This window comes from Rhipicephalus sanguineus, chromosome 6 (assembly GCF_013339695.2).
Source record: "Rhipicephalus sanguineus isolate Rsan-2018 chromosome 6, BIME_Rsan_1.4, whole genome shotgun sequence".
Classification (NCBI taxonomy): domain Eukaryota; kingdom Metazoa; phylum Arthropoda; class Arachnida; order Ixodida; family Ixodidae; genus Rhipicephalus; species Rhipicephalus sanguineus.
Window position 1 is genome coordinate 118,736,970 of NC_051181.1, and position 24,467 is coordinate 118,761,436.

At 43.3% G+C, this 24,467-nt stretch overlaps 2 protein-coding genes across 2 annotated transcripts in view; one reads left to right on the forward strand and one right to left on the reverse strand.

Moving 5' to 3' along the window:
- LOC119397495 (aryl hydrocarbon receptor) overlaps positions 1 to 2,751 on the forward strand; it is a 152,766-nt gene extending 150,015 nt beyond the window's left edge. Inside the window, exon 13 of the mRNA XM_049416584.1 lies at positions 1 to 2,751. Within this exon, the coding sequence (XP_049272541.1) occupies positions 1 to 14 (14 nt within the window). The 3' untranslated portion in view covers positions 15 to 2,751.
- The window catches only part of LOC119396259 (U3 small nucleolar RNA-associated protein 14 homolog A), a 25,691-nt gene continuing 3,865 nt past the window's right edge, over positions 2,642 to 24,467 (reverse strand). The window contains exons 6-16 of the mRNA XM_037663393.2: positions 24,068 to 24,145; positions 19,379 to 19,456; positions 18,623 to 18,745; positions 16,438 to 16,532; positions 14,975 to 15,098; positions 12,377 to 12,454; positions 9,823 to 10,907; positions 9,212 to 9,328; positions 8,587 to 8,686; positions 5,730 to 6,015; positions 2,642 to 2,735 (exon numbers count right to left, since the gene is read on the reverse strand). Coding sequence (XP_037519321.1) covers positions 5,746 to 6,015; positions 8,587 to 8,686; positions 9,212 to 9,328; positions 9,823 to 10,907; positions 12,377 to 12,454; positions 14,975 to 15,098; positions 16,438 to 16,532; positions 18,623 to 18,745; positions 19,379 to 19,456; positions 24,068 to 24,145 — 2,148 coding nt within the window. The 3' untranslated portion in view covers positions 2,642 to 2,735; positions 5,730 to 5,745. The remainder of the gene's footprint in view (positions 2,736 to 5,729; positions 6,016 to 8,586; positions 8,687 to 9,211; positions 9,329 to 9,822; positions 10,908 to 12,376; positions 12,455 to 14,974; positions 15,099 to 16,437; positions 16,533 to 18,622; positions 18,746 to 19,378; positions 19,457 to 24,067; positions 24,146 to 24,467) is intronic.

Sequence of the window (24,467 nt, forward strand, 5' to 3'; positions counted from 1 at the left end):
CTGCACTTGGATAGAAAACCAAGATGGACTTCATCAAAAGAAGTGAACGAGACCAGTGCGGTGCTCCAATACAGGCCGTGACATCACCGAAGGAAACTAGACGGAGCCTCCCAGAGCTGCCAGCTTTATCACAGAAGCCTTGCCAAGGAGGAAGTGGCAACTGAACTCTTTAACATCGAACTGAATGACTGAATGTGCGCGAGTGCATATAGCTGGACAGACCTCCAAAGAAAGGACGCAAAGGGACTCATGACCGGTGTTTTCAACCATTACGAACTGGACTGCATCATCATCATGTGTGTGTGTGCTTGTGAATGTGACTTTTCGTCGTCATCTTAGTTTTGTGTGCTTTGCTTTCAATTGCGGACTAGCTGAGGGCAGAAAAGAACGAGCTGAAATGTTGAAAACTTGTTCCAGACTGCAACTGTGAGTGGCATCCCCGTGACCTTCACCACACCGCTCCATCATCTGCAACTGTAACATATTGTAAGAATTGGAGACAAACTAGTACTGCATGCTAGATGCAATGCCAAATTTCAGTTTCACAGTTAGACTGCTAGTCTGTCCCTCAGTACGGCTGCAAAAAAAAAAAAAAGATTTCTGTGACTGTTTCAAAGGGGAAATGATGTTGGTGAAAAAGAAAAGAAAAACTGAATTATGAATGGCAAAATTGCACAAAAAACTGTGATGATGTAAAACAGTGATGTACTCTTGTGATCTTCACGTTATACCATTTGTGGCATATTATAATTATCTCGCAATGTCAGAGGTCAATATCATTTGGCCATTTCTGTTGCACTACTCTTAATGTTCAGTGGCATTCAATGACATTCAGAAAACAGAAGAAAACTTCACAATGTTCTAACACTGAGTTGAGGCAAGTGTTACGTCAGGTACTTTCGTTTTATGTGCATTAAGAGCGGAAGCAGCCCAACTGTTGCTGCAGTTACCAATGCATTCCCTGTCACTGAATATCTCAAGGTGTGTGAACGCTTGTTCTTGAGTTCACTGAGGTTGGCGTATCACATACCACTGGTATATTACAGATAAGGGATAACACAGCCTTCAGGCAAGTAGCAATCTGCTACTTGCCTGAAGCAGATTCCAGAAGCAATCTGCTACTTGCCTGAAGCAGATTGCCAGAAGCAGATTTAGCATAGTGGAGAAACAAAAGAGTGAACACCAACACACACACACACAACAAAAAAGGAAACAGATGAATGAAGCAAACAATGGTACTCATGACATCTAGTGACATTATGTTCAAAAAGTGCGCCCAGGACTTCTAGCTACAATGGCCCTGTTACACTTATGAACTTATGTGAATGGACATATGCAATAACTGAACCATTACAAATACTATATGTTTGCACCACTGAAGAGAAAAAAAGACACGGAAGACAAGGATAATTTTAGCATTTCATGTCTGATAACAGTGCTGATGTCGGATGCACTCTCTGGTATTTTGGCATGCATCTATGCTCGTACGTCTCCACTATGCTAAAATTATTTTAATAGAACGTACAACGGAGCCTGTAAGAGCGCTATATCAAATGACATGTCTTTTTTCAACTTTGAAGAACTTTGCATTGAATGAAGATGCAACAAAGAAAAAAGTCACCAGCAGAAACACAGGATTTCTCACGTTCCAACCGGCCGTTCCAAAAGAAAAGCTCAAGGCAAAGCCAATGTTTGGCTTGAAACACGAAAGTGTGCACGTGTGAATATGAAAGTTCTTCGGTTGTTGCAGGAAGAAAAACGCACATTTCTAGTTTGTCTCCGTAAAAATGAAGGCATTTCCAGCATCAATCTTCACAAACACATTTATGGGGATGATTTCTCTGCACACTCAACATAGGATACTTTGCAGCTGGCAATGCTTTCATGAGTCCAACAGTGCTGACTTTGCTATAGTAGTGCACCAGCGTTAAGCCTACTAAAACAAGCCACTAGTGCCATAATGTTCTGAACAATCTAGTGAGAGTCATAGGCATAATACCAAACTTCCATGTGTGACCTTTGATTTTGTGCTATCCATCTTATATTGCATATGAGAAAAGAAAGCGCTTTGGCTTTGTGTGCTTTTGCAATCAGTCGACTAGAATCACTTCACTGTGTGTAAGAAAACAAAAAACAAATTACACACAATCCTAAGATTTCTAGCTTGTGCTTGCCAAGAAATTTTCACAAGAAAAAAAAAGGAGAGAGAGAGGAAAGATTACTATCTTATACGGAAGCCTACTGTAGCGTTCCGTAGCAAGCATTGCTAGGGCGTTGTTCGTAAAAAAAATAGAATTTGCAATTCGTTTTGTTCATGCGAATCATGAAAAAATAAAGTAGAGATCATGTCGAGTGTGATGCATAGCCACAATTTAGTACCACCAGAAACAGCCAATCGCACGCTAATGATGCTAGGTTTACCACACCCCATTTCATAATCGGCAATTTAGCAAGCAATAGGTAGTTTTCAGATTGTACATGCGAGCAAACACATAAAAAAAAATCCTAGGCCAGAGAACCAATTTCGATATGCAATGCTCCACAACTTGAAACACACACACACACACTATCAAATTATTGTGTACATGTGAGGGATGCTTGCAGGGTATGTCTTACCCATGTGTAAAGAAACCATTGCCTGTGTTTGTACATGCCGCAGTGTGTATTTATTTTAATATGTACATATTATACAGGTTCACTTCATTCCTCGTGAAGGCGTGAACATGCTTGCATTCCTGCAAAGAAGGAAGAGAGAGAGAAAGGGGCGATAAGACTTTATGGATCGCTCGTGAATGTACTAAAAAAAAAATGCTGAAAGAAAGAGCGTGGAAACTGCAATCTGCTGCTTGCTTGTGTGTCAAAAAAAAAGTATATGTACATATAGTATATTAGGACAGAATAAGCAGTTTTTCTTAAAAACGAGAATAAAGTCGATTCTCTGCCGGCGTAAAAAACAAGTTTGCCTTTTATGTGTCCTTCGTGCAAGTGCAAGCGCAACACATGAACATAGCTCACGCATTATATATCAACACCAACGAAACTGCACTGTTTTGGCTGATACTGTCACACACGGTATCGAACTTAAAAGGAAATAGCTGCCATGAAGGATGAAATGACAGGGGTATTTGCCTAAATACGCATGGTTTGTGCAGTAGGTCTTATATGTACTCCATAACAAATTCCCTACAGCAAGCTCTACTGCAACGCAACCATGTAGTAATGCAGTGAAAAATAGCAATCAAAACAAGTGAATTGATGTGCGTAAACTCCACCACCTGGGGGCTTAGAATATTTCCAATAGTGAATTAGCAATATATCCTATTATTTTGTCATCCCCCTTCAGATTCGATATATTTGAGTTCGACATAGTAGAGTGCTCAAGATTAATTTTGATTGACATGGGTTTCTTAAATGCACACCTCAAACACAGCACTCAAGTATTTCATTCTTTAATGTCCTGCCCGAACAAGAACACAGCTGCATCAGCTGGGAATCAAACCCATAACCTTGTCCTCAGCAATATAAAACATTATAGCCACAGAGTGTAAACAAGGTTACACGGTAAGTGACTGGTCAACAAACTTTTTGTTCAATAACATAGCACCAAGAAGCAGCTCAGAACCAATGGCAGTTGCTGCCTGTAACACAAGGAACATAGCTACACACAAAGTCTTTCTTTAAGGGTGACTGTTAGGTTCAAAGCTCCGAGGCAAGCGATAACTGTGGTGACACTGAGGCACAGCTTATAACACTTTACAGGTGCTAGAAGACCCAGGTGCTTTATACATGTCGCTGCTTGAATGACCGACAGTTCTGAACTTGCTATGACACTTTGCACACTTCCAGGGCAGCTTACACAAGCAAAAATATCGCACTTACTTCTCAGCATAGGTTGGCAAACTCACCCATGAGTCGACTCACTCAGACTCAGATCGGGCCGTGAGTCTGAGTGAGTCTGGGTGAGTGCAGCTGATGAAAGTTTTAGTGAGTCTGAGTCCGAGTGAGTCTGGTTGAGTAAAATATTGGTGAGTCTGAGTCCGAGTGAGCCCTAAGTGCAAAATATGTTTCTTGAGTGAGTCTGAGTGAGCTCCACCTGTTATTGCCGACCTATGGTCCTATCTACTCATGTTCAGCATTACTATCAACCTTATATAGGCTTAAGTTCATACTCAAGTCTATTCACATATATCTCAACGCACAAGCGTTCATGCACCATCTCAATACTCAATGTAATTATTGATCAGAGGCATGAATTGAGGGGGTGCTATGACTTCTTCCGCAAACTCTTCTATGGGAAGTTCATGATAGAAATATCCCCTCTGAGTCGCACATTTCATAAAAAGTGTCCTTACTGGGTTGAAACCACCGATAACTTGTATTGGACGGTACAAGACCAAATGGCGTATCGGAGAGCACCGATTATTTGATATACTAGTGGCATTAAAGAATTGACACCATGATCAAAAAAGCTAATTGTACACTAACGGACTCATGAGTCGACTCACTCAGGCCCACTCAGACTCAGGTCAAGCTGCGAGTCTGAGTCTAAGTAAGTCCAACTGAGTATGCTGGTGAGTATGAGTCCGAGTGAGTCCGGCTGAGAAAAAGTTTAGTGAGTCTGAGTGAGTCCGGTTAAGGAAAACTTTGGGTGTCTGAGTATGAGTCAGCACTCAGAGCAAAATATATTTCTTGAGTGAGTCTGAGTGAGCTCTAATTTTTTCGCCAAAATATGCTTCTGAGAGCTCAGAAAATCGGCCTCTGCATTATATACAGTAGACTCTCAGTGAACGGAAATCTCTTAAACGGAATTGCTGCTTAATTGAAACAACTGCCTCTAATATGATTGGTTTTGCACTTGAATTTCGCACCTTTTTTAAAGGACCCCTGACAGCGAAAGTTTTGTCTGCGACTTTTTTATTGTAATTTGTAGCTTTGTGTCTGGTAATCCTGGAATTGAATTGTAAATGCTCTAACGCATTGTAATTAATGTTAACATCATTAATTGAGAGCAATATCACGTAAGTTCAATACGCCCACCTAATACCATAAGAAACAAGCGCCCCACAGCGGGGGAGCGCCTAACATCACGTGCAGTCAAGCTTTGGTGTCGTTGAAAGCGCAGTTTTCAAATCGGGGCCCCAATGCGCGCTAAAGAATGAAACGATGCAGGTGCTTCGGTATTGTTAAGTACGTGCCCCCCGCCTCTCTTCCCCTACCCAGAAAAAAAAAAAAAGCATTCCTGGCCGAAGCAGCCAGAACTACGTTGAGAGCTGCCGGACAACACAGTGAGAGGGGCAACAAACAACAGTCCTCGCCGGGTGCCAGTCAGGGTATTGTGTGCGCCCCGCAAGTCTTCTCTGAAGTTGACAATACTCATTTTACTTGTGAAATGTCACATGGGGCCTCTGTCTCCGTCACACTAGTGGCGATGTCGCGAGGTGCTGAAAACTCAGATAAGCCCTCACGCTTACTTTAAAACCAAATTAAGATATCTTAACGGCAACGTTCGTCATTCGTAATCGGTCAGAAGTGCCCACGCGTGCAGGACTATAAAACAACACAAGCATCTCGAGTTTCCAAATTTGGTGTCAGGGGTCCCTTAATCTCTCAGTAAATGGCACTCCTGCTAAATGGAACATATTTTCCCGGCCCCTTCAGTTTCTGATAAATGAGTCTACTGCATTGGAGCTTACATTGCAATTATAAGGATAACGAGAAATCCACGTTACCTGTCGGTGCCTATCTTCATTTCTTCTTCCTCCGTTGCTGTGGCTGCTGCTTTTGCTTCGCCGCAGCCTTCTTCTGCTCCAGGAGCTTGTCTACAATGTTCTCTTTCTTCTTGACCGTCAGGGCATCTCTGTCTATGGGGTCGATGACTTGTCCTATTTTGGCAATGACTTTCGGTGCGGTCAGTTCCCTGAAGGATGTCTCAGGGTTCCACAAGCTGCCTACGGGGTGGCTGATCACCGACTCAAACTGGCTGACGTTGTTGAACGGGAATGGCAGTGCGTCAACCTGCAGAACGCAAAACAAGAACGTTGCGCAGCCTTTATTAACAGCGTTAATCAATTCAAGACCGAAACTGACAAGGAAAGAAATATGTCAGAAAAGCAGGATGCCCAAAAATCTAACAATTATTCAGGGTCCCAGCGCTATTGAGATGCCAGCCAATTTTTCAGAAATGATAAGGAAGGGAGTTACTAATCTATCCAAATGATGGAACGGTGTACAAAAAGGGAAAAGAAAGGAAAGAGAAGGTGTTAAAGGGACACTATAAAGTGAAACAATAAGTTGGTTTAGACTGATTAAGTTAACTTAGCCCCTGAAAACTCTAGTCTCATTAATTCCACCACCGTAGCTTCATTAATAGATAAGGAAATCAATGTCAACAGTTTCACTTTTAGGTTCCCCACCGAAATCTCCGGCAGTGACAGCATGAATTTCAGTGTTTTTTCCCCTGTAACGATACTTCCGTAACAATATTTCCCCTGTAACATTATTTTGCCCCCCCCCCCCCCCCCACATTGGCTCAACGAAATTTCCGGAAACAACGTATGTTAAGCCTCCAGCTCCCTCAGAAGACAATGTACTTCATTTTTACCAATTAAAGACTATGTAGGTCCTAGAACACAAAGTCTTTGATGTCACGGTGATGGATGCGGGAACCTCAAGGTGGCATCGCCACCCGCATTTCCTTTTTGTGCATTTTTTCGCCTACCGAGAGTGTTCTTGCAGCAAGCGCGGTGTTTTTCGTATCGTGAAAGAGTCATTTACTAATATGAGGAAAATCTTTGTTCTCTTTAGCGTCCCTTTAAAGAAATAATTAAACTAAAATCAGGAGTTTCATGTACTAGAACCATAACTTCACCACAAGGCAGGGTGTAGTGAATAAATACATAAATTCCAACTACCTGGGGTTCCTTAACGTGCACTCAAGGCAGGTACACAGCGATTTGCGTTTCACCCCCACTGAAATAAGGCTGCCACAGCTGGGCTTTGAAGCCGTGATCTCACGCTTACCAGTGTTGGTATAGCCACCAATATGCCATGGTGGGAAAAAAAAAACATTTAATTTTCTTTTACAATGACACCGGTGTCACTGGTGCTCCTTAGATACCCTGCCACGACTAGTCAGAAATGTTGGTTGTACTCCGAGTTTTAAAACGTCTCCCAGGGAGTATTAGAGCGTGACAAAAGGGCACAACTACTAATATAAAAAAGGGTGTAGTTTGTGAACACTACAATAAGCAGTCCAGACCAACCATCAGGCCTAAAAGCTACCTAGGTTTTCTCACATAGCAAGTCATGAGCAAGAAGCAACATTGACATGGGTCAGTTATAAGTTCAACAACGTTGACAGAGACACCACCTTCGGTATCAAGCAGCAACTCGTCTCATGCGTGAATTTGCCATAATGCATGTTCTGGCAGACTGCTGCATACTGTGTGTGTGTGCATCCTTTTAGTAAGAAGACATTTATAACAACAATTCCCAGCAGCAAAAGAGCAATTCTGGACTGTTTAAGTTGCAAGAATGAGGTGGTGCAATACTAAGTTATCGTAACCATTTATAAGCCCTTTTTCAGTTCAATACCCAACATTCAGCATTTTTCAGAATTAAAGATTACAGCATTAGTATGATGTCTAAGCAACATGCCATACTTATTCAATTAAGAGCCCCATGCCAACCATTACCTCGACAGTGGCGAATGTAACGTCATCTTTTCCTTTTGAATACATTTCATATGTAATCAGATACAGTTCTCTGGCAGTCACAGATTATATTCCCGAACATAAAGAAATGAATAGGACCAAGCTTCTATTCACAAAAGGACTACATTTCTCTGTATTTTTTTTTTCGTTTACAGAAGCTTTTAAATCTTCGAAGAGTAAAAAGGCAGTGAAATGAAGCCTTGTCAATTCTATGTTGTACGCAAAAGAAAACAAAATAAAAGAAAAGAGTGGGGGTGCTTTATTTCACTCCCGAAGACAGAGTGCAATGTTTAGAAGTGGTCAGATATGCAGTTGTGCTCGATACCATACACTTTGGCCATGGTCAAAAGGGTTCTAAGCCTGCATTGCACCACTGGCAAATGTTAAAACTGGTTAAGACACCAGTAATAGAGGCATAGTTTAGTTCTCTAAGCTTCCTTATGTCAGCTCTGCCGTGTGGTGTTGGTATCACTTGAACACTCACACTAAAATACTAGTATGTAGTATTAAATTCAGGGGTTTAATGCAGCAGAACCACGATGCGACTATGAGGCATGCCGTAATGGGAACTCCGGGTTCTTGACCACCAGGGGTTCTTTACATGCACCTGAACATAAGTAAGCAGGTTTTCTTGCGTCTTATCCCCACTGAAATGGGGCCGCTGAGGCCGGGAATGGAACCCACATCCCTAAGCTTAAAGTCATGAAACCTTAGCGGCTAAGCTACCACAATGAGCTCCAGCTTGTGCTCAGCGTGACCTTTTCTTTCTGACAAACACGTGGCAACGCTCCTCACTACCACAGAAGCAACACTTTACGCAGAAATGTGACACAATTACAGCTAACATGGATGAGATTGTCAAACGGCCCCTCACCTGGTGTGCCTCAAGTTTTTCGTCCTTGGCTTCACTGATGATAACGTTGCCAAGTGTTTGATCTTTCCTTGGAGGTGCCGGGGGAGGCTTCACGAAGAACCTGTAGGCAAGGCAGTGAAATTTAGTCAGGGCATGACACACACAAGAGTCTCTGTGTGACGGTCAGAAATTGACATTTGCATTCCTCAATAGTAAGTCTTCCATAATCTGCGTTTCGTATTGATAATAACCATGCTACAAACAGCTGGTTGCCAATTTCCCTTAACACTTGCTAATGAAGATAAACAAAGCGTGAGGTGCTGCAGATCATGCAGTGAAATAGCCTGGACAGTTTGTACCTTTTACCGTATTTATAAAACATTAACAGAAGTTGCGAGGAAAGTGACATAAAAGTAATCCACTACTTTTCATTTTCTTCAATTACATTTTTAAGCTGGTACGACTACATTTTTGGAGGAAGTAACTGTAATTGGTTCCTTTTTACCTGCAACGTTTGCAAGGCTGATTCACTCATTTGATGAGACAGGTGTAGTGTCAAGTGAAGCTGACGTCAAGGTGAGTTCGATGAAAGATACTCGCTAATGGAACACCTTCGAAAACCTTATGACAGCAGATTACCACTCACCTACGTCTCTTCTTCTGGTCTACCTTGATGCCGCCACCACCCCAGGATCCCCAGCCAGGCAAGAAGAGGTCAACGCCCTGCGGTGTATCCTGCTTCACCTGCGCTTTCTTCTCTTCCCTGCAGGGAGTAGCTTTCACTGACAGAGAAACTATACAGAAAAGTGAGTCACATGTAACTTAAACTTTTTAACAAACTTTGTGCGTGCACAGTGAGTGTCATCTTCCAGTGTCATGGTGGAATTCTTACCACTGTTTTACAAAAACAAGCCCGAAACAACACACAATTTTGGTTTAAGGTGAAGGGCACTATCACCCCGTGCATTTTAATTTTTGCCACGAGGACATCTCTGCACCATTTAGGTATGTTTCATACAGTTTTAAGCATTTGAACACTGCTGCCATTGCACCTAAATCAAGTATACGACTGCACAGGTCTATAATAACAGCTTGCATCTGCTACCTTGGTTTACTGGATGTTGAGTGCCCCGGCCCACAGCATTTCTTTCTACTTTTAACGGACCCTCTAAGTGACATTGAAGATTGTATCACAAACAAACACAGAAGCTGTAATTCGTTATATGCATTAGCAGATGTATCAGTGCAACCACTCACCTGAAAGCACTGATGACATCATCATCTGCGAATGCTTCAGCAATAGTAACGGCCTGTTCCTTCTCAATATCCTCATCATCCAAGGCATCTTCGGCAGTTCCACCCAGGTCCGGAGCCCTGGACTTCAATACTTGCTGTTTCACCTCGAGAAACTTTGTTGGGTCGACCTCTACTTTGTCCGGTTTCGCTTCCGAATGGGCCGGCTGTGGGACTGAGGAGTGCTTTGCTGCCGGCTTTGGCGTTTTCTCTTGGCTAAAGCTTTCGAGGTCTTTCAGAGTCTGCTTCCTTTCCAATGTCTCGTCGAGCCGAGCTTCGCTTTCAGTGATTTCGGGGTCTTCCATTGTTCTGTTAGGATTGTTGTTACCTTCCTTGCTAGCCTCCTTTCTCTCATTAGATGTCACAGTGAACTTATTGATCTCGTTCCTCCTCTTCTTCTGGCCTGGCTTCATCTTCTTCCTCCTCTTCGTAGCACCTTCATTAAGAGAATCAAACACCCGGTCAATGCTAACGACCTCTTGTTCTTCTAAGGGCGGCTTCAAAGGCTGTGCACTGACATTGCCTCCGCTCTTCGTTACTGAAGCTAGCTTCCTTTTTGCGCCTTTCTTGACTGAGCCTTGCTTCGCTTGGCCACCGCGTTTCGGCTTTGAGGATGATACGCTTTTTTCTTCCTTTTCGTTGGTCATGCAACTTGCTGCTTCGGCTTCAACGGCTGCTTTCTCAGTGGTTAAGCATTCTTGCCCATTTGTCATGCTGTCTGCCTGCTCCGCCTGCCCCTCGTCACTGTTTTTATCGCCACCTTCTTCACTGCTGTCAGCCAAGACAGCATCAGCATCCTTTTCACTTTCAACGTCTTCAGCAACTTCGCCATTGGATATTTCTGTGCTTGGCCGTGCTCCACTTGGGTTCTTTAGCCACGGGTTAGCCGAGCTGAAGAAGCTCGCTTCTAGCTCTCCAGTATGTGTGGCCGCAACTTCTCTAGCAGCAGCAGCAGAATCCATTGCATCCTCGTCATCAGATGATTCAACTAGGGGTTTCTGTGTCAGTTGCCGACTTAGCTCCAACTGCTTCAGTAGTGCTTCTCGACTCTTAATTAAAGAAAAAAAAGAAAAGAAAGAGAGAACGCAAATGTAAGACTCACTGTACAACCTTTAGAAATGGAAAATGAAAGATTAAGTTAGCTGGCACAAACGACACTCTGACTGCTTGGGCTTTTGTTACCTCAGATCTCCGTTTCCTTCACCAACACTCTTCGTTACACATGGTCAATAAGCTTAGCAGGCTTGGCAACCATAGAGCACGAACTTTCTAATCTACAACGCTAATGCCTCAAGCCAACAAAAACCTCACAACCGATCACAATAGGTCACTTGTTCTCTACAGAAGCTTCTAAGGCCACTTTCATTCGGCATTGTGAATGACATCATAGCTGATGCAACAGTGTCAGCTACTAATGGGCAATTGATTGTGACCATGAGTTGCTCACGAACAAAGGCTTGTAATCTTGCACGCACACACACCTTGAATCTCAGAGCAAATGAGAAAACAGAGGTTATTAATGCATCTCGCCTGCCTTGTCAATCTTCTTTCACGACTCTAGGCCACCCGTTTGTTACCACAAGCAAATCACAGAAAGAAATATAAAAAAAAGACCAATAAAAGAAACCACCACAATTGCCACCATCCTAGTCGAGAGAAAATGCTGTGCTGACGAAGAATCAGGAAAGTGTAAACATTGCAATGTTTCTATGTTCATTCTTATCAGCTCCTTTTAAAATATTTCTTTAAAAATATATAGGGATGGGCGAATAGTGAATTTGAGGTTCGAAGCGAATCCGAAGCGAATAGCGATTTGGTTGAATAATTTCGAATATAATAGTTTGAATAGTATTTACTGCATATTATTAAGAAAAATGAGCATTTTTGTCATGACCCTTGCACAATATTCTTAAGGATTGGAAATAGGTATGTGAGTGAATGTCACTTTTTTGGTTTGAAATGAAGCAGCCTTGAATAGTATCAAGATTTGAATAGAAGTAGGGTTATAAGTGGTGCAATACGTTACAATTTAAAAAAGCGCATATAAGCCCATATAACACGCTTTTAAAGTTAAAATGTACATTTAACCCTGAAGTGTGGCTTTGCGGCAGTGCAGATTTTCCCTGGATGGGTTGTTTCACGGCACAACAACCAGATGCTGCAGTGAAACCGCCTTTACAGGGGGTTATGTGCGGTCAAATGTATATACATATATTCGTCCATTTCGAATACTTCGAAATTTTGAATAATCTAAATTTGTATCGAAGCAAATTCGAATACTGTAATATTCGTTCGAATATTCGAAACGCCCGAATATTCGCCCATCCCTAGAAATATACATTCATTGAAAGGCACAGCACTATTTCCAGAAGCATATTTTTTTTTTAAACCTAAGAAACACACTAGAACCCACAAATACAGATGCAGAAACGTTGTGCATGAACCTAAAGAAATGTAACAAAAATGTGGGCAGCGACACATAGCATTCGATAATTTTTTATTCAAAGCACAAACTTACCTCCTGGTTGTACTTCGTCCTGAGCATTTGCTGCTTGGCCCATTTGCCTGTGCCTTTATGCCTCAACGACACTCTTTCCTGCAGGAAGGAACATAGGTTCTAATCACTTGACAGCCATAAAAGAGATGCAGAAAAACGTGTTCAAGCTGTATTAGTACCAATGATGAACTCGACACCGCAAGCTAAACTAGTCTTTAATGATACTGAACCTCAGAGCTCGGAGCTACCACTATGAGCCACACTAATCAAATATGGAGTTGGGCTATCCCATTCATTAGAGTGTATGTATTTTAGTCGGGCATGTTCGGTACCCACTGGGCATCCATGATGTCTTTTTCAGTGAGCCTCCTCGCCCTCTGTCACGTGCAAGAAGGTCCTGCAACACTCCTGTGCAGTTGCACAGGGTGAGTGTTGCTCCTTTCGGGGGATAGGAGACGTTTTGTAGCTTTAGGGGAAATGACACCAGTCCCTGCAAACAGCTCGGAAGGACTGCAATACCCTACAATGGCATGACATACAGTCACTCGGTGTGCTCTCCGAGCTGCAGGGCGGGTGGATTTTTAACTTGTGTGAACACAGATAGGAGGGGCAGCCTCTCCGTGTAGTGGATCTTTCGTACATGTAGAACCCTCCGACAAATAATAGTGCAAAAAAAACAAAACAAAAACAAAGTAAATAGAAATCTCTTAAATGGAACTGCCGCTTAAATGGAACACCTGCCTCTAATATAGTTAGTTTCATACTCAATTCAGCACTCCTGTGCATGTCTCACTAAACGGAACTCCTGCCAAGTGGAACACAATTTTCCTAGTCCCTTCAGGTTTCGTTCAACGAGAGTCTACTAGACACAGTGGACTCTCAGTAAAAGGAAATCTGTTAAACGGAATTGCTGCTTAAATGGAACAACTGCCTTTAGTATTATTTGGTTTCATACCTGAATGTTTCAACCCAGTTCATCTCTCAGTAAACGAAATTCTTGTTAACGGAACATATTTTCCTGGTCCCTTCAGGTTCCATTTAATGAGAGTCTACTGTATTTTCATTTTACAAAGTCGCAAAAACATCCTTGTACGTCTTTTTAGTTTTATGAAATATGTAAATGTGTACTTGCAACGTGTTAACAGCCTATCTTCAGGTTCTTGTGGCTTGGGCTACATAGCGAAACATAAGCTGCAGTCAGTGACATAACCATGATATTTTTGTTCTTTCTCAGAGGAAGCATGCCCCTGATTGTGAAGTGGGGCCTGAGCAGGCGGGAGTTGTCAAGTATCATTCTACGCTAGGAATCTTCTAGTAGAAAGAAATTTCAGGAGGAGGACATGCCCAGTGTGCAACCCGATGACCGCAGTGAAACACGCTGCCTGTGCAGTTTCCTACAAGAAGCCATCTTGAATCAAGAGCACTACACTCTTGAAACGATTTGCACTTTTTGGGGGGTCTTCATCATCCTACAACGATAATCATCAAGTGGTTTGCTTGCATTTCCTTTCTTGAAAACTCTGCGCTTGCTATTTGCATGCTTGCATGTCATGCCGATAGTCCACCCGATGTTTGTGACCTGAAAGTACCAGGCCTGTGGGATTTAGGCAGAGAAAGGCACCCGAGACAGACGAGGATTATTCCTTGTTGGACAAAAAGACGCCCTAAAGGGTGCAACTGTGTTACATTCCAAGAAAAATGAGCGTACTTAAGATCTGTTTCTGCAAGCGACAATAAGTCATCTGGCTTGCTTGCATGCTTTCTCAAACGCTGTGCACTCTCACTTTCCTATTCAGAATGCTACTTCACACCATAGAGTTTCCTAAAATGAACTAGAGGGGACTCTGGCGCTGCGATCGTTCAGCTACCATGGGAATGATGGGTAGTACACAAATTTGCCTAGTCTTCGTGCTTGCGGCTTCAAACGTACCTGTGGCTTTGTTTATTGCCGTGTTTTGGTTTTCTTTCGGATAAAAGAATGGATCGTTGTGAACTTTGTGACCAGATTTGAATAGCTGAGCCTAAAGAAGTTAAAGTGGCGAAGTGAAACTGCTGACTTTTGCTGAACTTCGTTTTTCGGCAAAGCGGATGCAGCTGATGCGGAGCCAAACGGAGCCGAAAGTACGAAGTTTAGACAAATTTGTGTACTACCCATCATTCCCATGCTGGCTGAAGCGTCATGCATTGCAGCTCCCATAGACACTAGCGCCAGAGTTCCCTCTAGTAAGTATTGTAGGAAACTCTATGCCTCACACTTCCAGCACGTGAGCTGTTCATGACTAAAAAGTTCGCAGCGATAGCGTAAAGAAAGCACGTGAGATAGATGATGATTATTGTTGTGTGTCCGAAGAACACCTCAAATACTGTTTCTGAGTGCAAGAGTGTAGCATAAGGCAGCAGTTACAGACCGCTGGCTGTATGCTTTTGCGCTTAGTTGATGAGCAGAGCGGGCCATAAGAACACTCAACTGAAACTCTCTATTAACATAAGTGGCCACGTGAAACCTGATGCAGGAGTTGCAAATCCTTACGGGACATAAAAATTTGGTTGAATATGCGTAGAGACCAGTATCGATCTACCAATTCCTGCATGTGCCAATGAATGCCAGTGCAGACTCACCAAGATTCGCTGCTTTTCGAGTTCTTTCAACTTCTCGATGGCAAGCTCAGGGTCCTTCTCCTTGAGCTCTTCGAACTCTTTCATTTCTTTCCTTAGACGCTCTTTCTTCAGGATACGATGATACCTGGTGGAAGTGACAAGCCACAACAACTAAAAGCTACAGTCACAAGTACAAGGCAACAAAACTTAATACAGGTGTTTCTCCTCTACTGGTCACTCAGCCAGGTGTGGCTTTGCAAGAATTGACAGAGTATCCTTACGTCCATACAAAGCATAGAAAAATGGGCGTGTTAGAGGAGATTAATTATTTGCATTGCAAAAGCACAGAGAAAAGGAAGGAGTACGGAAGTGACGACTATTGGAGAAACGAGTGTATTCAGTGCTCGTGCTGACATGACTATGTACTTGCTTTCAGCAAACACAGTTTCACTGGAAGAAGTTGTGGCCAACACTAGTTCTGAACCAGTGCGCAGTGGCACTGCATGGCCACCATTCATGATCATGTTAATCGCAGATTGCACTGCAGTAGCATCAAGCAATAATTTAGTTCTGACACAATTCAATCCACCTACAATGTCACAAATACGGCAGAAGCTGTCAAGGATGAGAGCAATTCTAGAACGACCTGTACGCTGGCATTTAATCTGCCAGCTACATCATGGCAGACGAATGATCAGTTGTCAACCAGCCTACTACGGAAAAATAATCGGGATCTGCGCACACTAGTGAAAACTATGTCTCTGATGAAAACACGCAACTTGTGCCATGGCTGCACTGCCAGGAGTGTCACAAGACTTTTGCTGTTACAAACACTGATCAGTGACGAGACGAAAAAAATTAAAGCTTGTGCACTGCTTTTGTGCAAATTAGAAAGCACATTCAGCCTCACTCAGCAAAAAAACGTGAAGTAGTAGGCATTTGTTTATTGTTGTCATGATACCCCCAATAATTCAACATTTGTTTAATGAGATGTTTTTGCCCCAATACTAAGTAGACCAAATACACAAGGTTTTACATACTACCAAAGAAAGCGGCCAGGAAAGTGAGCAGCCGCTGCTGTAGTAGCTAAATACAGTAAAGCAATGAACACGTAATCCAGAAGACGTAGGCTCCACCCTTACTTGCAGCAGGTTGTAACAAAGAAGGCAAGCCTTCTTTACAATGCTGATTTATCTGTTTGTATCACTTAATTCAATCAATTTAAAGACCTCATCTTGCTCATTCTTACAATGACATCACATGGACAAATCCTTTGCCTTCCCCACCCCTCTGATCTGTCATCATGACCCATCTAATTTTAGATGCAGTTAGTGCGCCGACACATCACTTACTACATCCAATTTGTTTCCCCGTAAGTCTGAACACAAACTGTCACTTTCCCTCAACCTCGATACATGCGAAGGAGATGTTGAAGTCACACAAGGTTCAGCAAGACAAGCAATAAAATTATTGTTTGCACTTACTTCTTGCTTTTGATCTTGCCCTGCCTTCGAGCTTTCATCTCCTGATAGGACATCAGAGCCCTCATCTTTTTGAGCTCAGCCAGTCTCTCCTTAGCCTGAGAAGAAAAACAACACAACAGGAGTAAAGAAATGCCTTTGAACACTTAGCTATGATCAATCTTTCAAAAATAATAAAAAGTAGTGCATGTGTTACAGCTAAGCATATTGATAGTAGTAAGTATGCCCTTCAAGTGCCGTGTACGCATTTAAAAGCACAATTTGCATTCGTCAGTTAAGATGTGTGATTGCAAATATTTTGTATTAATTTAACTTGATTACACCAGTAAAAACACTACCATGTTTGTCTGGATCTTTGACGTGCTGCTAACAACAATGGTGAAACAATATGCTTCTTTCATTTCTCGCAATGCTTGCAGCCAAAGATAACCTGTGCACGTACAGTTAGAGTTGGTAGTTAAATTCTTTTTAAGCAAAAGCACAATACAATCAATTATTTAATCAGCTCCACATTTATTTAGTGTGAAATTAGCACGACTCACTCGAACATGTACAAATCAACATCCTACCTACTTAACTTTCTTGCAACAAAGTGCTGAACACCTTTTCATAAATTAGTGGAAATTTGATGCTTTTATTAACGACCCATCATAATTTATATCTGAGTAGGTTATATGTAACAAAAGCATATTTTGTCACATTTGTCAAACTGCATTGATCTCACAGAAAATATACCGGAATGTATGAAGGCGATCATCTATGATGTTGCACAGATGGTAAACAGAGCCCCACATCCATCCAAGTGGCTTTTTTTTTGTAAGAGTACTCAATCAAAAGAAAAAGAAACTTTAAAATTAATGATTCTACATGCTTGTAAGGTAAGCAGCAATTAGAGATCGCTTTGGTTAAGCTATTTATTTAATGAACAGCACATATCACAAAAGCAATATTGATAAAACTACAGGGCTGTTAATTTCCCTTTCAATAGTGCTTTAGCAAATGATGCATGCATGCGGTGGTTAGCGGGTGCAGTGTGCATCCCCTAAACATTGCCTCCAAAATTTCCAACGTACCATGGGTGCCACGCAATCACGAAGGTGCCATTCACGTGCTCAATGTTCCAGGTTAAAGCGCCATTTGTGGTAGGCCGTAATGGTGGCACATTTATTTTTCTTCAGTTTCTGTATTTGCTAGCTTTTCACGACTTATGCCCTCACACATAAAACGTAAAATTTTGTGTGATGCTGTTTTATATCTGCGCTATAGAGGGTTTCACTGTTTACTAACGCAGGCCCTGGACCGCTTCCGGTTTCCTGCGCTGGCGTAGGCTAGCAGGATTGGCGGGGAACAAAAGCCTTGGCGAGTAGCCCGTAGAGTTTCAACACTATTCTCCCTGTGTCTAGCAAAATATTTGAATTAAATATTCTTCTAAGCTACACACAACACTAAAAGAGTTAGTCTTTAACTATAAGCGCCTTTCTTTTATGTGAAAGTGGAAAAAGAGTGTTCCCTTACTCTGACAAATCTTAAAAAAACGATTTACGCTTCGGTGTTGCAGAATAATAAATGAGGTGACCGGAAGTTTCTTGGGGTACACCACGTGCTCCTGCTATCGCAATCTTGAAACCGTCTATTAGGGTGAAGCATTTTATGCCAATGAAATTGGGCTTTGTTTGTACCACTTTTTGATCAGCATTTAAAGAAAGAAAAGCATTTGCCAAGCTAAAATTGAAAAACAAAACAGTCGCAGTGTAAAGTAAGAAATCAAAACTATAACAAAGACGAAATATACACTAGCAGATAAAAAGTATGCATTGCCTGAAGCCTGCTGCGTGAAGTGTACTGTGTTCATTCACACAACACCAGCTTGGGTTACGTTGCTTGATGTATATCTATTAAAACTAGGCTTCTTACAAGGTCCACAGCTTGTCACTGTTTGCTTTTCAAGCATGCTTCGAAAGGCAGCAATCAACTACTTCGGTCATAGGCTTTATTTATGTCAATGGTTTGGCTATTGCCTTTTCTTTAAGGCGGCGAATAAAGGTTTGAGTATCGAAATGTCACAGGCTATATTCAAAGGAATGGTGAAAATTGACCATGACTAGCACTTTGGAAAGTTATTTGAACACTTAAAAACTTCAGGGATAATCTTGACACAGGATATAATATGCCTTAATTAAGAACTTACTTCTTCCAAGCTCATGGCCTTGAGGGCTTTCTCTTCAGCTGGCGTCAGTTCGGCTCCTGGTGCCGTGACATTTTCACTGACTTTCAAGATCTTGTTTATTTCTCGTTCAAGGTCAGTCTTTGGCTGAAATGCAGTGCATTAGCAGATTAAGACGAAAATGCAAAAGAAAAGTGACGACACAAGGAACAACATATCATTTATCTATACAGAACACCTACAGCTCCCTTTCTTTTTTCTCTTGTCAATATTTCTTCGTGTTCACTAACAACACGCAGGTGATTTTCACCCTCATTTTCTTGTAAAATAAGGTGCGAGTTAAATTAGTGTCAATATGATAGTATTTGACAACACCTACTTTGATGGGGTTATTTTGCAGATACCAACAGGTAGCTTGGAGCATTGTTGGTGATAACTTTTAACGAGTTTCTGTCTACAGTGACATTATTTTGCAGAGCTTACTATACATCACAAAGTTACAATGATGCAGACACAATAAGATACAATAAACAGACACAGTGTAAGAAAAACCCTGTCAAGTCTTGTGATGTGCCTACAACATTCTCTTGTCTTGTTAACACACAGTATAACTCTCGCATCACGCGCTGTGAAGTTTCACTTGTGAACAAGCCAAAGCCATTCGGAATGCTGACAAATTTTGCATGTCAATGTCAGCAGGTAAACGTGCCTTGAAAGCTTACTTCCTACATATATATCTGGTGAAAAAAAAATATCTAATTAGTGCCTTGAAAAACTTACCTCGAAGCGCTGAGTAAATTTAGCAGCAGACTCCATCCTCATGTCAGGCTGCTTGAGTGGAAAGCGCAGCTGTTGGGCCTGGAATGAAATTAGAAGATAAGTTTTGCACTCTCTCCCATCAAAGTTATGCTTAAAGCAAGCAAGCGTGTGTCCATTGCTTCTCTTATGTACTCTAGAACTCTAACACATTGAAGCTCGTATGTGATGCAAATGTATCCAGATGCACAACATAACGAATACCATCACTCTGCGAGAAGGTTGACTGAGAAACTGCCTGTTCGCACAACATGACTATGTGTAGTAAGGCATGCACCTAATAAATTTCTTTATGTGCACAGATGTGCACTGCAAGTAGTATCATTTACAGTAACACATCTTTACTGTAACCACGAAAGTGAATATAGCCGCTAACAAAATTTACAAAGTGAATGCAGTGAATATGCTGTTATCAATTTGGAGGGCTTCATTTCTGTTAAATTACAACACAAAACATGTAACTGCATATTGCAAATCAGTTATGCTGAATCCCGCGAGGCGGCAGAAGGGTTAAAGGAGCACTGACATCAAATTTACGCATGTCAAGATTTTTGCATCCACGAGTAGTTATCTACCCCCTAGTAGCGATTCGCGACCGAAAGTGCAACTGAGGGACGAATAGCTATCTGTTTTATTGATTTATATCACCGGTATCTAGCACGATTCAAAACGGCCTGCAAGCCCGCCATTTCTTAGCGCTGGCAGCGCTCCCTCGCGGTCAATTCCAGACCGCGCCCCAGTTTACCACTTGTCCACAGAAAGGAGTGACGTGGGGATCAGCTGCTCAGCTAACATTTCGTCTGCTAGGCGCGCACGTTCAGTCATGCCTTGTCACCAGCATCGCCGTCAAAAGTATCGACTAGTGTTGAAGACGGCATTCTGGAACTTAGAATCACCGCGATACGCGACCTCGCGAATCATTTTCGCTTCGACCCTTTGCAAAACAGCGATTCAAAAATGGGATGCTGTTCCAAGCAGCAATGAGGAGGTGCCCGGGGACGCAAGCTTGGGCCATACTCGCTGGTGTGTCTCAATTAGCTATATCAGAGAATTTTAGTGTGCACGGCATTCCGGTATACGCAAAGGGGTCTATGTAATATCGGCATAGCGAATGCACACCAGCGGAGAAATAGAATACGATAGGTTTCTACAATAACAATTCTGTGCTTGCCAGGTTCTTTTTCGCACCGCCAGATGGCCCCACCTATCCGGCCTCTTACGGTTGCGGCTGCAGTAACCCGGTACATACCCGGTATTATGCTAGCGCAAGGAAGTCCACGGACGAACTAACATTCACTAATAACGCTACATACGTGTTACTTGTTAGCGATGATATTTATCTATAGGCTGCTTCACTTCAGTAGCTTGTGGTCGTGTTGTACCGTACGCGTAATGAAACGCCACGCACTTTCCGCTTTTTCCGCGCCTCGACGAGCAGGTCCGTACTACGCAGTGGTTCCCAGACATGCTGCCACGTAGTCACTCCGATTGATCGCACTCGCGCTGAGGATCACACGACAAATCAGTCGGTACGACACGATGAATCGCAGGCACGGATTGGGACAGCAAGGAGAGCCACTGGCTGGGAGTGAGAGCCGGTGAGAGCGTCGCCTGGCGTCGGCGGCACAATAAATACACTTAGATCGTCGACGTCATTGTTACTAGCGTATCGTCACTCAGGATGGTATGGTCGGAATGTATCACACCTGTTACGTAGCACTAGTGTCGATGTCGCAGCGTGATCAATCTTCCGTTGAGCTTTCGTACGCTGTTTGCCCTCGAAATAAAATTACTTCCCCGCGACGGACGCCATTCAAATTTGGCCAAGGAGACCTATGCATACCGAGCAATCGAATGAAGGGCACATCTCGACTTTGAAATTTGATGTCAGTGCTCCTTTAAGAAAGGGAAAATTTTAAAACCTGTAACTGTGACATGTACCGTATTTACTCGCGTAATGATCGCACTCGCGTAATGATCGCACCCCTAAATTTTGTCGTCTAAATTCGATTTTTCTTTTTCCCCGCGTAATGATCGCACCCCGAACTTGCCGCATCGATATGTCGTGTGCCAAGTCTAGCCGATGATCATCGCGTTTATCATCTGTCGAATGTTGCGTTAATAACTCTTCCAAACTCGCCAAGTGAACTGCACGCACCAAACATATTCGTAATTTTTGCCCACCGTTGGCGGAAACGTGCCATTTAGGATTGCAGTAAAGGCAAATGCCGCAGTTTTCACTGAATGCCCGCCATGTGTTTTATGTCTGTGGCAGCTGAACGCGCCCATCTTTGTTTCTGTGATCTGAAAGCAGGCATCACTACGCTAATGCCGTAAATTTACTGATTTAAATGAAAGCATTCCTTATTTAGATAGAAGAGACTGTTTTGACGCACGTGACGTACTCACAACCACCATGACTGACGAAAAGAAGAAAAAAAAAATGCGGTCGCTTCGCTCTGTGGGCCACCATGTTTGTTTTGCTATCCCGCACTGCTACAGCGGCGGCCGCCTGTTGGTCGACCTGTTGTCATCCCGCAGCAACAAGCTGCCGACGCATGCCCATAATTCCTGAAAAAGCCGTGTCGCCGCCATCCCAGTCGCTCGTCACGGCGTCACTCGACACCACGTTTTTTTGGCTGTGCTTTGTGATCGTCTGTTGAAGCACCGTTTCACCATGGGGCGGTATGCGAGCTTTACTGCCGCGTTCAAGCTGAAGGCGCTTGATTACGCGCTGCCGGCAGACATTTCGGCGTCGACGAAATCCGGATCCGATATTGGAAAAAACAGCGCGAGAAGCTCATGGCTACGAACAGCACGCGCCGGGCTTTCCGCGGACCCAAAACGGGCAAGTTCCCTGACATCGAAAAGGCAGTCCTCGAATATGTGAGGGACATGCGCAAAGACGGTTGTGCCGTGTCGTTAGACATGGTACGGACGCAGGCGTGCACAGTTTCCCGGAGGCTGGGAATAGCCACAAAGGACTTCCGCGCCAGTTCCGGCTGGACGACACGCTTCATGCGGCGGAATGAACTGTCGCTGAGGCGGCGGACGTCGTTGTGCCAGCGACTTCCATCCGCGTACGAAGACAAAGTGATCGATTTTCACAGGTTCGTCACGAGGATACGCCAGAAGAACGGTTTCCAGCTGTCACAGATAGGCAACGCCAACCAAACGCCGTTGACGTTTGACATGCCTCGAAGCACTACTGTGAACGAGAAAGGTGCTCGAAGTGTGCTCGTGAAAACGTGTGGTGCGGAGAAGCAGCGATGCACCGTGATGCTCGCAGTGACGGCAGACGGGCGGAAGCTGCCGCCGTACGTGATTCTGAAGCGGAAAACAATTCCGAAGGGGAACTTTCCCCGTGGCATCCACATCCGCGCTCAAGCAAAAGGGTGAATGACGGCAGACCTCATGGTCGATTGGATCAAGACGGTTTGGGGGCGAAGAGCAGGAGCGCTTCTGCTTCCTTCACTTCTTGTGCTGGACAGCTTTCGGGGCCATCTCGTTGACAGTGTCTGTACCGAGCTGAAGGAGCGGCGCACGGAAATCGCAGTGATTCCTGGGGGTCTAACTTCGCTGCTACAGCCTCTGGATGTGTCACTGAACAAACCGTTCAAGGACAACGTCCGGAGGCTGTACGCAGTGTGGATGGCGGCGGGCGACCACGATTTCACGCCAAGTGGCAAAATCAGGAGACCCTCCGTGGAAATCCTCTGCTCATGGATTCTCGAAGCGTGGAGTACCATTTCCGACGAGGTGGTCGTCAAGAGCTTTGAAGACTGGCATTTCCAACGCGCTCGACGGGACAGAAGATGACTGTCTGTGGGACAGTGAAGACACTGCCGATTCCGACAGGGAATCGTGCGGCGACGACACTGACGCCAGTGACGCTTCGGACTCAGAATGAACATTAGGGGGTCAGAGAGTTCAAAAATAAAAGGTCAGTGTTCCATGCATGTAGCTCCTGCGTAATGCGTGCATTTTATTACAAAGGTAAGCCTTACTCTACTTTTATTTTTGGTTATGTTCATGATAGCTATCGTAAGAATTCAGATTAGCGACTTCTTTGCGTTTTCGGTGCTCAGAATATTGTTTCACGGAAAATTTACCCCGCGTAATGATCGCACCCCGAAGTTGGCGTCAATTTTTTTGAAAAAAAAGTGCGATCATTATGCGAGTATATACGGTATCAGTACAGCTTTTTTCTGCATACATTACATAAAATAAGGCAACGCACAGAAACGATGGTTAGATGGTATATTTAGGAGGCTGCGAAGAGACGTCTATATGAGCTTTAAGAACTTATATTAAATGGGCCTCACTAGAGGTTGCATACTAACGGTGTCACCACCAAGAACCGCCACCAACTCAGCGATATTTAACAACACCCTGCATACAGCATGCTACTAAGAGAGGAAGTGAATGTGCTGCAGTACCATTTTAAGAAGACATAGCACCGACACATACATGCGTTCTGCAGTCACAATCCGTGACATAAGCTGGTTCACAGTGGGAAGGTGTTGATGCGTTTATAGTTTTCATATGCAATAAATTGTAAGCAAACTATAAAGCAGAGAAAGAGAGAAAAAAAGGAAAAGAAAGCATACTATCTTAACCATACAACTACACGCAACAGACAACTGTCCTTACCACACGGTTCTGTCTGACCACGGGCTCCCACACAGTGACTTCCTCGCCGACCTTTTCATATGCAACCTGACGCTGCGCCTGAAATAAGAAAACAAAATGCCACAAATCTCACACCACACAAAGCAGCCCCAAAGTGGCAAGACTCAAACGTGGTTAAGAAGTCTTGAGGCATGCAACTGTGGATGCTGGAAATGCGGCTTTCACACAAAGTACAAAGTCAAGGCCGTGAAAAACTCCCAAGCTAGACAGAGTGCCATATGTGTATAGCATTGCAAGCACTATTAACCTACTTCATCGTTGTCATTTGTATATATAGCCATCGTCATCACTCACGTCCTTCTCCATGCTTGGGAAGTGCCTTTGGAATAAAAAATCCTGCTAGTTTTGTCTGGTCTGGTTG